At 39.5% G+C, this 15,157-nt stretch overlaps 1 protein-coding gene across 1 annotated transcript in view; it reads right to left on the reverse strand.

The window, feature by feature from the left end:
- The window catches only part of AQR (aquarius intron-binding spliceosomal factor), a 96,285-nt gene that overhangs the window by 9,194 nt on the left and 71,934 nt on the right, over positions 1–15,157 (reverse strand). The window contains exons 25-34 of the mRNA XM_006123267.5: positions 14,838–14,973; positions 12,830–13,039; positions 11,802–11,939; positions 10,429–10,500; positions 8,366–8,553; positions 5,995–6,166; positions 4,088–4,258; positions 2,724–2,809; positions 946–1,120; positions 269–382 (exon numbers count right to left, since the gene is read on the reverse strand). Coding sequence (XP_006123329.3) covers positions 269–382; positions 946–1,120; positions 2,724–2,809; positions 4,088–4,258; positions 5,995–6,166; positions 8,366–8,553; positions 10,429–10,500; positions 11,802–11,939; positions 12,830–13,039; positions 14,838–14,973 — 1,462 coding nt within the window. The remainder of the gene's footprint in view (positions 1–268; positions 383–945; positions 1,121–2,723; positions 2,810–4,087; positions 4,259–5,994; positions 6,167–8,365; positions 8,554–10,428; positions 10,501–11,801; positions 11,940–12,829; positions 13,040–14,837; positions 14,974–15,157) is intronic.

Consider the following 15,157-nt stretch of genomic DNA (forward strand, 5'->3'; position numbering starts at 1 on the left):
TTGTTTCTAGCCATTGCACTCATACATATCTGTTAATTCAAAGGGAGTTTTGAGTGCTTGCATTGCAGGAAACTTTTCTAAACAGAGAGGAATCACTTCCTCCTGGCCTCACTGATCTAAAAAGCTACCCAGAATACGGAAACTAATAAGAGGAGTTACATCAAATTTTAGCCTACTCATCTCAAAAGGCATCCCCCTAATAGGTTATTTTTTTTAGAGCAAATTACATTTCAAATGAATGCTTTCCAAAATGTCTAAGTCTACTTACCTGTCTGTAGTGGCGTGTACTCTGTATCGTGTGCATATACATATTGTACACAAAATTAGCCATCAGAGGCATGTTCTTTATAACATGTACTTGGTGAGAAGGCCTTTCTCCATTCTAGGGGGGAAAAGAAGAAAAGTTTCTGTATTACTGAATGTGAACATCACAATGGATCTAGAGAAAGGTGCTTTTCCCATGTTAGGGAAGACATGCAAAAGCACAGACGTGAAATTAAATGTTTTTTAAACAAGACTGTATGGAGGAAAGGGGACTAGCTTCTTATCCAGATAAGAAACTTCTAAAAATGTAATGGAGGGTTCTCTATGCATTGAGAGAAAGATATATTTTGCAGGAACAAAATATACAACATTCTTTACTCACTGTATGTAAGCATTTAATGTAAAATGAACTATACTGTAGATTCACAGTGTTGCACAAGCAAAGCTCAGTGAGAAGACATGCACAACTGATAAAAATTGTGCCTATAACTAAAATGTAAAAAACAATTCAATTAATGACAGCTACCACAAAATAGTAAATTCCTGAGCCATAATCATCCGAAAGGCATTTGTCTATAACGAGGAAGCATTGCAGTCCTGCCTCTTATTTATGCCTCAGTGAAGAATGTGGACTGCTAATACACTATTCTATGTAATACAATTTAGAACGGATGTGCTTACCTGTCTGATTGTTGGAAAATACTCGGTGGGAATTACATGCAGTTGAAGGGGTCGAGCTGTGAGTTGACTGAAAGCTGGAGTTAGCTCAAAGCAGTTCTGGAAGAGGGATACTCTTGCAAAGATATAAAGCCCAAGCCGGGCTCTTGACATAGCAACCACTAGACGTCTGACATCCCTTCAGGAAACAACATCAAATACATTATGGTCTTTTTACTACCTATAGTGCTTTGTTTGCCACAGAAATGTCTTCATAAAATGTTAATCTCATAGCCACACATAAAAGGCATATACATGGGGTGGGCAATAATTTTTCATGGGGGCCACTCTCCAAGAACTTGGTAAGTGGTCAAGAACTACACTCTTCTAGGGTATTAAAGGAGAAGGTGTGGGCTCTGGGATGGAGGTTAAGTCCAGAAGGGAGCTTGGGAGAAGGGATCAGGGTGGAGGAGGAGGTGTAAGGGGTAGAAGTTTGGGTTGTGACCGAGGACAGAAGGAAGTTGTGGCTTGAGGCAGGAGATTGGGGTGTAGAATTTGGGTGCAGGAGCAGGGGTTCAGAGGGACTGGGTTACATTGGGGGGGGGAGCAGAGGGCTGGGGGGGGGGGCAAAGAGGGGCCAGGTTGTCAGAAGCAGGCCCTGGCCAGGAGACACTTATTTGGGTGGCTCCTGACCAGAAGCCCAGCAGGTCCCACAAGCAGCCTCTCTGCCTTCCATATTCCCACAGACCACTCACATATTCAGCTGCAGGATCCACGTGTGCTGCTTTGAATGCTGTGAACCGAAGGGAAGGAGGGAGAGGAGTACTTCATATGCTGCCTATTTTTCAAACAGCCAGCTCCCATTGGTCATAACCTCCCAGTGGGAGCTGTGACATTGAGCTGGAGGGAGGGGCAGCACGTGAAGTCTCCCCTGGGGTTACAGGTGGCATATAGCCTAGTTGCGGACTTTTCTGAGCACCTTGTGGGAGTGGGGCAGGCAAGGAGCCTGTCTGAGGCTACCATGGGCCGTATTTTGCCCAACCCTGAGATATATAGTATTAGGAAATCTGTAGCTATCAGGAAATAATCTGATAAGACACACTAACCTTTGTTACTATAGGTTGGACCTCCTGGCAACCTAGGAACCTGACCGGTTCCGGATGAGGGATTTTGCCGGATTAGAGGTGGTCATTTCCAGCCCCCCAGCCGCCAGTCCCCTCCATCCCTGGCCCGACCACTGCGCTCCCCCTTCTTGCTGTTCGCCTCCCAGTTCGCTCCCCACTCTTGCTGGTCCCGCTGCCCTGTCAGCCCCTGATGCACTACCAGGCAGCCCTGCTGCCTCTGTTCGCTGGGCTCCTACTACTGCGCCAGGCAGCCCTGCCATCTGTGTGTGCATCAGGCTCCTGCTGCAGCTCCCAGCAGCCTCACTGCCTTCACAAACTGAGCTCTCAGTACCACACTGGGTTCCTGCTGCAGAGCCTGGCTCCTGCTGCCTCTCCAGGCAGCCTCACAGCCTCTGTGCCAGGCTCCCTCTGCTGCACGTGAGGCTCCTGCAGCCCTGCCAGGAAGCCCTGCTGCCCAGCCAACTTGCAAGGCTTCCAAGTGCAAGCCCTCCACTGGGACACTCTGGTCCTGGAACATTGTGGTCTGGTTGCTGGACCAGAGAGTCCCGGTTAAAAGTTTCAACCTGTACAATTTATTATACACGTAATATGGACACATTACCAGAAACTCTTCTGTGGTAAAATTAGGCAAAGTGAATTACACATTTTAATGCATTTGTGAAGATATATTTTACATACCTAAGGTGACCGACAGCTTTGGTTCGCACTAATGAAAGGATAATATAATCATTTTGTTGACCTTGAAATCTGTCTACAGTTGTCACCTAAAAGGTAAAAAGAAAGAAATTAAAATGAATTAATCTACTGTATCTTCTAAAAAAATTGTATTTCCAAAGGTTTTAAGAATAATTTGGAATTTACTAGATGCAAACTGGCCCCCAGTATCAAAAAGTTTAATGCTGAATTTATGCTGAAGGTTGAGATGACTTGGGACGAGGGGAATCTCTTTTTTTTTATGGTTTATTTCTAACTAGTGCCTGAAAAACATCAACCTTTACGGGCTGGGACTATGATGAACACAAAACAACTTTTTTTTACTGGAGAGACTGAAGTAGCTTGAAGACTATGAAAGTATTCAAAACAAAAATCACAGAACATTATCAACAGTATTTGCAGCTAACTCTGATTTAGAGATGAGATGAGTATTTACAATTTCCAAAAAAATTAAGAGTTGAACACCTTTGACATTCATTGATGAATTCTTAAATGTTGGAATGCTAGTTCTAACGTGACACCCATAAAATCAGGCTTTCAGCTATCCTTGGTGTTTACTGTGCCAGAAACAACAAACCTTCATATTCAAGGCTGAATCTATGTTTTTATATTTAGTCTGCTATCAAAACTATATGAGGAAAAACAGTTCTCTGCCATTTAAAGTTCACAGTCACTCAGTTGCTCCTACTAACTAAGTGATATTCCAATTGTGCAGCAACAATTGCTAAACACCTGATCCAACACTTGCCCCTCTTACTTTTTATTTGCAGTACCAAATTTCCTCTCCAACCTGTATATACATGATCTGTTCAACCATCTAACATTGGGATAATAATACTAACAGATTTTGAAATAGCATCACCACTTAATAAATAAAAAGCTCAATTATTATAGCCTAAAACCCTGCACAAACTCCTACCATTATGTTAGTATTTCGTTAATTAGGATTTTTAATAGATATTTCACCTAATGGGCATCAATACTCTGGAAAGGCCTTTTGTTAATAAATTATGGTCCTCCTATTATGTAACACCGTCAGCCAATTAATTTATCCTTATAGTTTTCAATCTGGGAGTACCATCTTTCATCTATTTAATATAGCCTATCCAAGAGTCCAAACAAATAAAAATGAAAGGATGAAGGTACTGTTGAGTAACACCTTCAGAACAGTGGTCTATCCAAAGCATTCCAGTGAACAGAACATCTGGACTCAAAGAAAGAACTCACTGTGTAGATATTGGTGAAATTACATGGTTATACTCTTTTGTAACTTATAATTCTAAAAAGTCAGAGAATGATAATAAGTATTTGGTTATTTTGAAAATTACCTTGTTTGGTCGGCCTATAATTGGGTTATTTCCACAACGCTGATTAATGACATCCCGGATTAGGTGCTTTTGTCCATTATAGGTTGTCAGAATACTTATCTTGTCTGGAGGGTAACCAAGCAGGCACATATACATGAAGAGTGCCACAACATACTCTGCTTCACCAAGATTCTGCATTTTAAAAAGGAAAATAAAATGTTAGGTGGCTCATTTGTGCTGCCAATTTCAGGAGTAAGTTGAACCTAACAGAAGCATTCTGGTGCTCAGAAGACCCATGTCTGAAATAAACCAAAGCACTGGAAAATAAGCAAATTATAGGAAAAAGAGGTATGAACCCGATAGCCTTAGGTTTCATTCATCTATTTAGGCTCCTCATGAATAAAGGGATTGCTGAAAATCCAAGTCCACATATATTGCTAACTAATGTTTCTGTGGTTACAATGGCTGATGTGCTGGACAATTAAAATATATAAATTGAATAAAAATTCTTCTGTTACTATTGGTGTGACATGAACAGACAAAGAAAATATTTACATAAAAAGCGCAATGCTAATAAGATGTGTGTAAATAGGCTTTCCACCTAACAGGAGATAATGCAAAGTTACAATTCTTATTTATACAGCCTCAAAACCACAGAACCTCTAATTAATTACCCCTAATTACTTATCATAGTTCTGAATAAATTTTAAGGTTGAGATTTTTCAACAGTGCTTAGCAATCCTACTAGAGCCACTTGTAAAATTCCCACTGATTTTATTGGTGGCAAAACTAGTATAATGCTGATGATGTTTGAAAATCCCATCTTTTTTAGTATTATGGCTTCCAAATACTACAGAACAACTGATGTCCTTATGAATAAAAAATAAGGATGGTGTTATAGCAGTGATACATTCATTATAACACAGCCATAATCTACAAACATCTTTATACCCCTTACAAAATTACAAGATACAAAAATAAAATCTTCATACACAATCATGAAAATCCTTAACTGTGTAAATTATATCCAAGACTTTCACAATAAAAACTGTAACATCAGTTCGTATTTTTGTATATCTGTACCACAGTTTTTACAAGAAAGCGTTATCTAACAAAGGAACAGAACGTAAGGTGTGGGACATTAGATTTTCACTGTGATGGAGAATGAACACATCATTAATGAGGTCAGATTGAAGACTGTGCTTTATCTAAAACTGGTTGCTGGCTACTACGCATGTGACATAATTGAACTGTGAATTTCATAGTTTTTTTTAATGCTTGCTTTGATGGTAGTTATACTTGAGCATGTTATACAAAGTATTATACAATACTGTGTTAAAATATATACATCCATGCACACAATATACACATAGTTCAATTTGATCCTTGTGAAACCATTTTTTGGAACACTATATGCAGATCAATAAAAACAGTGACTCTCCCAGTCTGGACGTGGACCTCAAAACAAATCCTCCATTTCCAAGGACATAAAACTCTGCCAGGTATTTAAATGCTGAAGCAGATGAACAGGATAACTGGCTATAACTGTCACTAGTCCAAAAAACTATTTATTTGCAACAAAATATGCAAACAAGGAAAAAAAGTAATGTTCACTTCTACTTTTGGAGAATGGAAAGGAAGTCAAGAAAAATCATTATTCAGTGTGAGAGGCAAACACCTGTTCCCCGTACAATAATCCTTACGATTATTAAAAGATCGAGATCATAGCTTTATAATAAGAATTATTATCACCACTAAAAGCTGAATTTTTTTTATATGCAAAAATATAAAAAATACTGTAATGCTCTGAAAACTTACTTCAACTTCAGTTGACAAAAAAAAAATCAATATTCTATCTTTGTTTTTTTTTCAGGTTTAATGAGGCTCAATGCTTTATTTCTAATATAACACTGAATCTTTTTTCTTACCTGATAGAAATAAGGATTGGGTTCAGACTCTCCCACACCATGGAAATCTTCTACATTTATAAGCTGGAAATCATAGAGAAATCCAGCGTTTGCAGTTCTAAACTCTGGTAGAAGTTGCACATGAGGCAGGTTACCCAGATTCTTATAACGCCAATTGTAGAGGTTACACAAGCTTTCAAACGAAATAAAACAAAACAAAATAGTAAGAGGAATTTGAATTCCTTCCTGTCACAGATGAAAAATATTTCTTAAAAGTGACATGCAAACCAGATAGATATAATTCTTCTTTCATCTTCCTCATTACTATACGTTGCTACATAAATGGTGCCTGGTATTTTAAAAGTTTTTTGCTTCTGTTTCCACAGTAGGAAATATGCGGTCTCACTACTCAGCTTAATGGGAGGAAGATGGCAAAGCATTTGGAGAATGAGAATAGTGTTATCACAACACATGGTTGTAATCTGAGCTGCAATTCTCCCTTCCCTCAGATGAAGGGCAGCAGAACCTGGACATATCTTACCAAGATCTTCTGGTAAAGAGTGATGTGAGGATCTGACATTCCCATAGTAGTAAACTTTTCAAAAGAATTTTTCAGAAATGATGGACATTTAGGAGCTTAAGTCCCAATTAAAGTCAATGAGCTGCAAAATGTAAATCACTTAGATTTTTTTTTTTTTTTCACATGGAAGAGGTTGGTTCCAGAAGAAAGGATGATACAAAGGTTAGGGCACTAGTCAGACATTCAAGAGACCCAGAGCTTAACTTTCTGTTCTCTGACAGTCTGCCTGTGCATTCTTTGAGAGGTTACTTAAAGCAGAATGTTCAAAAGTGTTTTTTAAGTGTTTTCTATCTTACTGCAAATACTAGAGGAAATTAGATTGAGTATATTCATACCCATAGACAAATATGCCTTTACATAGAGCCACATGAAAACACTGAATTATGAGTAGATTAAATATAATTTAATGATGACAGTTGGGGGCCTTGAAAATACCGTCATATAGAGAATTGGAAAGCATATTTCTGATGGGGCAGACTGAGAAGCCAGCCTCAGAAATAAGGAAACTATGTTCTAATTCTGGATTCTAACTACTCCTCCCAGTCAGAAACAGTTGGGACAAACCGCAATAAAGAAAATAGGTAGGAAGAAAGAAATGGGACAGAAGAAGAATTCTTCCTCTAAAATTAATCTATTTTGGGAACACTGCTAGGTAGCTTCCTGCCAAAGGATGTTTCTGCAAAGGAATGCAGGTCAAGCCTGTGGGGCTTTTATAAGAGTGTTGATAGATGACCAAGTGGCAGCTTTACAGATTTCCTTTATGGTGGCTGATGCCCTTTCTGGCTAAGACATTACAATGAATGAGCTGAGTGGGCTCTTATTCCCTCTGGGATCGGTTTATCCATAGCTGAATACGCTGCTCATAGAACTTGATCCACCTAGCCAAGAACAATTTAGATGCTTCAGACACAGATATGACAATTAAAAAAAATGTTTTCCTATATGGATAGATGCCAACATCATATATTTTAACTATTTATATGCTTTTCCTTTTGGATATTAAGTCTGAATAAAATGAACGACTAGTGGATAGGATAATGGAATGCAATTTAGGTTCTATTTTGGCTTTGCCAAGTGCGTGCTAGGTGATCTTGGGCAAATGACTTCACCTCTATCAGCTTCTCCATCCATAAAATGCAGACAAGGCTGACCTCCTATATAAAGCACTTCAGAGAGCTACTGATGGAAAGCACTACATACAAGCTAGGTATTATCGTTATTAATAAGGCAGAATTATTTCCTATGGGGTACCAATCTTGGATACAAATGACTCTGGAAAAATTACAGTGTTGATCCTGTGGAAGATGCAGTAAGGCTAGTGTCTTCTGAGAGCAGAGATTTCAGACCCTCATCTAGTTTTTACCATTTATAAAATGGAAACAAAGCTGGACAATGAAATCATACAGTACTATGTACAGATCCAAGGTAGGAAAAATTGCCCTAATTATTGGTTTGCAGTAGCAAGAGTAGTCATGCTACTCGAGGGAACTTTGTTACCATCAAGAATAGGCAACTTGGATGGGCCTGTGTTTATGATGCTATTTAATGCTGAGACATGTAATGAATTGGTGTAACGTCTTGGGCTGCCCTGCAAGAGAGTGGTAGCAGAATCTAGAGTCTGATTTCAATGTTCTTAAAAATTTGGTCAATGAACCAGCTCCTTAGAAAGATACTTCCACCTCTACTAGCTGTTAAAAGGATAACATCAGATCCAATCTGGCCTTACTATTTAAGGACGCAGTTATTCAAAGCCATATGTTTTTGACCTGTTACTTGTGAATAAGACCTCCTCTCTTTTTTCCTTCATCTTACCTTGCTCTTGCTCTTCCTTGAGCATCCAAATCAACAGTTGGCACCCCCACTCGAACAAAACGTGTAAAAAGAGATTGTTCCATGTTGGAGTATTTTTGAAAAGCCATATTCTTAATGACAGGTGGTAACTGATGATGGTCACCAATCATAATCCATCGTTTCAGTCGGCTGAAACCATCTTGAGGGTTCTAAATTAACACAATTTAATTGCAGAATTAACCTGGGTTATCATATAGAATTAAATAATTCTAATAAAGGTTATATTATCTTTGTTGTAAGCACTATTTTTCAATATTTAATATAATTTGTTTTTAAATTACATTCAACTGTAAACTAGGGATGTAAGAGCTTAGCTGTGCAAACAGATAACCAATAAGCATGATTCAATGGCAGCGGCACCGGGTGGCAGGCGGGAACCAGTAAGTGTGGGGAGCCAGCTATTCCGCATCTTTTGAGGGTGCTCATTATTTCGAAAAATAACGGACTCTCTATTTCAACATCTTTGTAAACCTCTTTCCACGAGGAGTAAGGAAAGTTTTGGAATAGCATTTTTTTTCGAAATAAGTGCTGTGTAGACAGCGCCAAATTTCAAAATTAACTCAAAATATACTACGCAAGTTCCGTAGCTCAAATTGCATAGCTTATTTTGAGCTCCAGGTGCAGTGTAGGCACACCCTTAGTAACTATGCCAGAGCACAGCCCTAAGTAGCAAAAGCTGGCAAAGGGACAAAGGCCCCACACTGCACCCTCCCAACTCTATACTTCAATCTCTCAGCCCCCAAAACATAAATTCTTGCTTCTCTGAGCCCTTATTTTCCCTAGCTCTGCACCAAAACAGTTACAGGAATCTGAAAATGTAACGTGTTCTGTTTGTAAGAGGGCTGTATATCAGCAACCCTTGGACCAAGTAACTCAGCAAGATGCTTTCCTTTGTTTACTTCGTTTGTTCACTGTTCTTTTGTTTCCATTGCTCAGGAATAGGGTAAACTTGTGATTACATTAGGTTAAATGCACACTGGAGACTTATCTTTCCTCCATTTAAATTAATGCTAATTTCCATGACTATTTCTAAATTAAAATCGAAAGTTGCATGTAGATTTTAATAGAACTTTACAACACTGTTCTTAAACCAGAAAGTTTGGTCTGAGTACAAAGATTCCAAAAGGAAACCCTGCAGAAACCAGGCAAAGAGCTAGGAACACACAAGACTCATTTGCAGAAAGCTGCAATGAGCAGAGTCTGAATTCTCAGTACACAGGTACTGCTCAGCTTCAATGACCACACTGTATCAACTGAGTGTCCCAACTTCTCTAGCTGTTAAAGACCTCGTACATTTCACTCTTTGCCATGTCAGTTTAACTCGTGCCAACTTTGAGTTACAAACTTTGCCCTTAACTTTTACAATGTGGCTTTCCCCAAGGGAGCAGTGGGATCTGTGCATTAGCTGAGATCATTCCTGAGTGGCTGTAATCAAGCTGTAGAGAATGTGAAGTATAGTTTGAACCTCTGATGTGTGCAGAGAGAAAAATCAGGTGATTTCTTAAGCAGCTGATGGGGGAGGGAAAGAGGAGGTGGTTGCATTCCAGAAATCCCTTGTTCAAATGACTCCAAATCTGGATCAATAAGTTTCCCCTGGATCCTATGAGGTACAGCAAATTTCAAGAGAATCCTGAATGTGCATGACTATTTTGGAGCGCTTAGAACCCTATTTAGAACCCCGGGATCAGCTACACTGACTGCTACAGAAGTCACGGACAGTCATGTAATCTCTGAACAATATGAGACACACAGAGCTCTACTCATAATGCAGAGTTTATGAACTAAGGGCCTGATCTTAAAAGTGCCAATTCTTCCCCAACTCCTGCTACTTCAATGGAAACTGCAGGTACTCTGGAACTTTCAGTAACAGGCCCTCTTTTGAGGATGAAACCGATAAACCCATAATGCCAAAATCATTTAAAACGTTACAAGCAAATACTAGTCTCATGAATGCATACCACACTTTCAGTCATACTGGTCAAGATTTGAGAGAGGAATAATTTACTTTACAATGAAATTTTCACCTGCAAGAGGAGAGGTATGAAAGTTTCTATCTCCAGAATCTGAGCAGACTCTTCCATTAAGATGTTATCATACTGAGAGAGAAGAGAGAAATTAAAACTTCTGATCCATAAACATAAAAAACAGAAACAGCAGTACATTTATGATGGGAAGAAGTTATTTCAGAACCATATTTATAGACAACTGAAATTAACTTTTCACAGACGTGTTACAAAGTACCAGAAACATTTCTTTTATGTCTGAGAAGCATCTGTGAATATGAAGGCAAATTTCCATTAGAACCTAAATAAAGTCCACCAGTATTCTTCTGCAACTAAAATATCTCATTATCGGCATCAACCTACAATGCCCCTCAGTACTCAGTACATAGGGTCCATAAGTGCAAAATGAACTGTATGCCTACTTATTCTTCCTTTTCAGAAGAAACTGTGGCTTTTACCACTGACAGAATAAACTGAAGACCAATCCTGTTCCATTAAGTTTGCAATTTATTTTGCTTTAGGCTCCTATTTCCTCCTTTACTTTTACGTTTTAGGAGTAAGCCCTAAGCTCTTCCTTCCCATTCACACATCTGAAGATCCATGGCAGGAGGAGGGGCAGCAGTTGCTGCTCAAGACATATTCACCAGGGAGACAAGCAACTGTATTTCTTCTCTTTATCCTGCTCCAATCCATTACTTACATAGTAGCCACATTTAGTTTGGAGGTGGAAAGGACAAACCTACCCTGTCCCATCTCCAAATAGTTTTGCCTGCCTTGGAAGAAGGACCAAACACCAAAATCAAACTAACATTTTTAAAGTGAAACAATTTTGATCTATAATGTATTGTATCTCTAACTGAAATAGCTATACCAGGATAAACACCGTGCGCTGACCAAACTTAAGTGAAAATGCAGCAGACACTGACACTCCAGAATGGAAAAAGCAAGTGTTGCTACAGGATCCTCTTCTTCAAATTGTTCATTATTTAGCAAAGCAACATGTCAAGAGGGTCTTGTTTATTTCAGTTTTTTATCTGCTTTTATCTTTGCATGCAATCACATCACTACAATTGATCACAGTCTATTACTACAGAAATTTATGATTTCTTCAAAAAAATACATGTATGGAATAAACAAACAAATCATGACTCTGACAAAGAGCACACTGACATATGCAAGCAATATTCAAATTGACATCTTCACACTTTTCAATACTCAAGATCTGAGCTTGTTCTTATGTTCGTTACTTTCCAGTAAAAAAGAAAAATTGGGTAATTTAACATATAAAAAATGGCAGTAAATCAATACGATGTAGTGGTCTATGCTTACAATATAGAAAACTTAATGCAGGAAAATATTTTAGATTAGCATATTGCCATTATTGGAATCATTACCTTAAAGCCTAATTCAACGAGGTCATGTCGTTTCAAGGCTGCATGAGTACAAGTCATTGCAATGATCTTTGCTTCTTTTACCAAGAGGTATTTGGATCTATCCAGGCCACTGCGGAGGAGTTCAAATGCCCTGAATTCCTACAGAAAGGCAAAAAAGCATTCTCTCAAGAACAAGAATTCAAAATGATATTGCTTACAACAGAATTATGGACTCAAAAGCTATCAAAAAAGATATAGGTAAAAAGTACTAGCCAACAATAACTTCACAGTGGATTAATTTCTTATCTCTAGCAATACACAGCTGTGAAATATAAACAAAATTTCAAATAGGACCTATACAAATACACCCACAAAATTGAAATACAAACACATTGCCTAATAGTTTGAAGACTCATTCTTCAGAAATAACTTGCTTTCAACGGTTCCCTCTTTATTTGAGACTGTTTTTTATTGTTTCATAGGATCAAATTTAGAGATTAGGAAATTAGGCCCATATAGTTTTAAATCCAACAAAGACACAGATTAGATCAGTGGCTCTTAATCCTTCTCGAGTACCGCACCCTGTTGAGTAGTCAGATTTGGAGAGCACAACTCGAAGTTTCAGTTCATTTAAAACCTACTTTCTTACAAAATCAGACATAAAAATACAAGTGTCACATCAAAATATTACTTAAAAATTGCCTACTTGCTCATTTTAACATACAATTATAAATAAATCTGAATATGAATATTGTTCATACATTTCAGTGTACAGTATATTATATACTGTGCAGTATTAAAAGTAATTGTCTGAATAAAATGTTCGTTTGTACTGGCTTGTGCTTTTTATGAAGCCTGTTGTAAAACTAGGCAAATATCTAGATGAACTGATCTACCCACTGGAAGATCTCTACATATCCCCAGAGGTATGCACACTTCTGGTTGAGAACTGCCTGTCTATATATTTCTATTTATTTCCTTTTTTAAAAATGTCCCCTCAAATACATACTTAAAAAAAATCCAGTAAATTGAAATGTTACAAATCTTACCTCAAGTTGAGTGAATATTTTCTTAATGTGTCTAAAACACCCTTCAGCAATTTCCATGTCCTCTTCATAAGATTTGCCTTTAAAAATTGGCTGAGGGGCATTTGCAAAGTACTGGCGAAAAGGGAAGAAACTAGAGACATCCACAACATCAGGAAGCTTGCCACCTTTAACTTTCACTTTGCTAATATATTCTTCCCAACGAGACATGACCTGCAGCGAACAAAGGTATCATATTGGTGTATACAGGCAGTCCCCGGGTTACATGGATCCGACTTACATCGGATCCCTACTTACAAACAGGGTGAGGCAACCCCGCACTAGCTGCTTCCCCCCAGCAGACGAGGGAGACGCGAAGCGGCTTTTCTCAGTAGACACCTCAGCTTGAGAATAAAGGACTGAGGGAAGTGAGGTGTGGGAGAATAAAACTGAGCTCTGGAGAAATGTTTGGCTAGAGTTTCCCCTACAATATGTACCAGTTCCGACTTACATACAGATTCAACTTAAGAACAAACCTACAGTCCCTAAGTTGGAACTGGCGTCCAGATTCAGCCGCTGCTGAAACTGAGCAGTTTCAACAGCGGCTGAATCTGGACGCCAGTTCTGACTTACATACAGATTCAACTTAAGAACCCCAGGCATCCCCAAGTCAGCTGCTGCTGAAACTGATCAGCGGCTGATTCCAGGAAGCCCGGGGCAGGGGCTTCCTGTAGTCAGCCGCTGGTCAGTTTCAGCAGCGGCTGACTTGGGGACGCCTGGGGCAGAGCAGCTGGGGTGCTGCTGGGTTGGTCCAGTAGCGCAGCCGCTCCTAGGCGCTACTGGACCAACCCAGCAGCACCCAAGCTGCTCTGCCCCAGGCGTCCTGATTCAGCCGCTGCTGAAACTGACCAGCAGTGGCTGAATCAGGACGCCTGGGGCAGAGCAGCTGGGGTGCTGCCGGGTTGGTCCAGTAGCGCCCAGAGCAGCGCTACGGGACCAACCGGCAGCGCCCCAGCTGCTGTACCACGGGCGTCCGGAGCAAAGCCGCGGAGCACGGGGTCAACGGGACAGCCCAGACGCGCCGTGGCTGTCCTGCTGCCCTCGGGCTCCGCGGCTTTGCTCTGCTTTGCTCCCCGTCTCCCTGGTCAGGGGAACGGGGAGCAAAGCAGAGCAAACCCGCGGAGCACACGGGCAGCGGACAGCCCAGACGCGTCTGGGCTGTCCGCTGCCCACGTGTTCCGTCGCTTTGCTCCCCATCCCCCTGGTCTGCAGACCAGGGAGACGGGGAGCAAAGCAGAGCAAAGCCGCGGAGCACGCGGGCAGCGGACAGCCCAGACGCTCCACTGCTTTGCTTCCTCTCCCTGGTCTGCTGGAGATTAAGTCGGATCCGCGTAACTCGGGGACTGCCTGTACACTTTTTATTCAAAATGCTTTATTAAACCTTATGATACCTATTTTTATTTAGAACATATCTGCATGAAATCACAGGTATATTTGTTTTTCACATAATTTCATTAAAATATTTTACAAATATATTCAAAGAAGAGAACTGAATTTCTTTAGTAAAATTAAGCTGTCTCTGAAACAGATAAGTTACTATTTTGTTGCTGTATTCTACCATAAAAATCAAATGTAAAGTGAATTTCCAGTTATTGTATATATCCTTTGTTTTCTTAAAATCAAAAGTAAATGACTGCTCTAATATCCATTATCAACAGCACGAAGAAACTTGCTGAGATTGTCATATCTAAAGAAGAAAATCCAAATCAGAAACTTTGCCAATAGTTATATAAAAAAGAAGCACGAATTCTGGCCTTTCAATTTATGAGTCATCAGGCAGAGTTAAAAACAAATAGCAACACAAACAAGTAACATTATAATTATAGCTTCAGTTGCTGTTTGCATTTTGAGCCCCCCAAACAAAACGATTTTTTTAGACTCAGTTCTAAGAAATTCACTCCAATATTCACATTATGTTTCATAACCTAATAAGGTCCAAATCTGCTATTTGGAAAAATATTTCATCTCTTACTTGGTATAAGAAGAAGTGACCAGCTGTTTCACAAGTATAAGAAACATCTCCTGGGACTCCCAGGCTCTCTTGTAATCGTCCAACCTCTCGTAGAAGCTCTAATCTTCGAGCGAGGACATAATTAACTCTTCCATACCTACAGAATGGATACAATGTGATACAAATAATTATGTATTCTGAGTTTCTCTCTCAGCTGAAATTAATTGTGCTGAATGCCAACACCGGGATGTCACAAAAATAACTATACAGAACAAGCACTAGTCTTTGTTAGTTACTAACAAAAACAGAACAAAAAACTGCTACGCGCCCACTATTTTTAT

The sequence above is a fragment of the Pelodiscus sinensis genome, chromosome 5, assembly GCF_052426305.1.
Source record: "Pelodiscus sinensis isolate ZL-2025 chromosome 5, ASM5242630v1, whole genome shotgun sequence".
Lineage (NCBI taxonomy): Eukaryota > Metazoa > Chordata > Testudines > Trionychidae > Pelodiscus > Pelodiscus sinensis.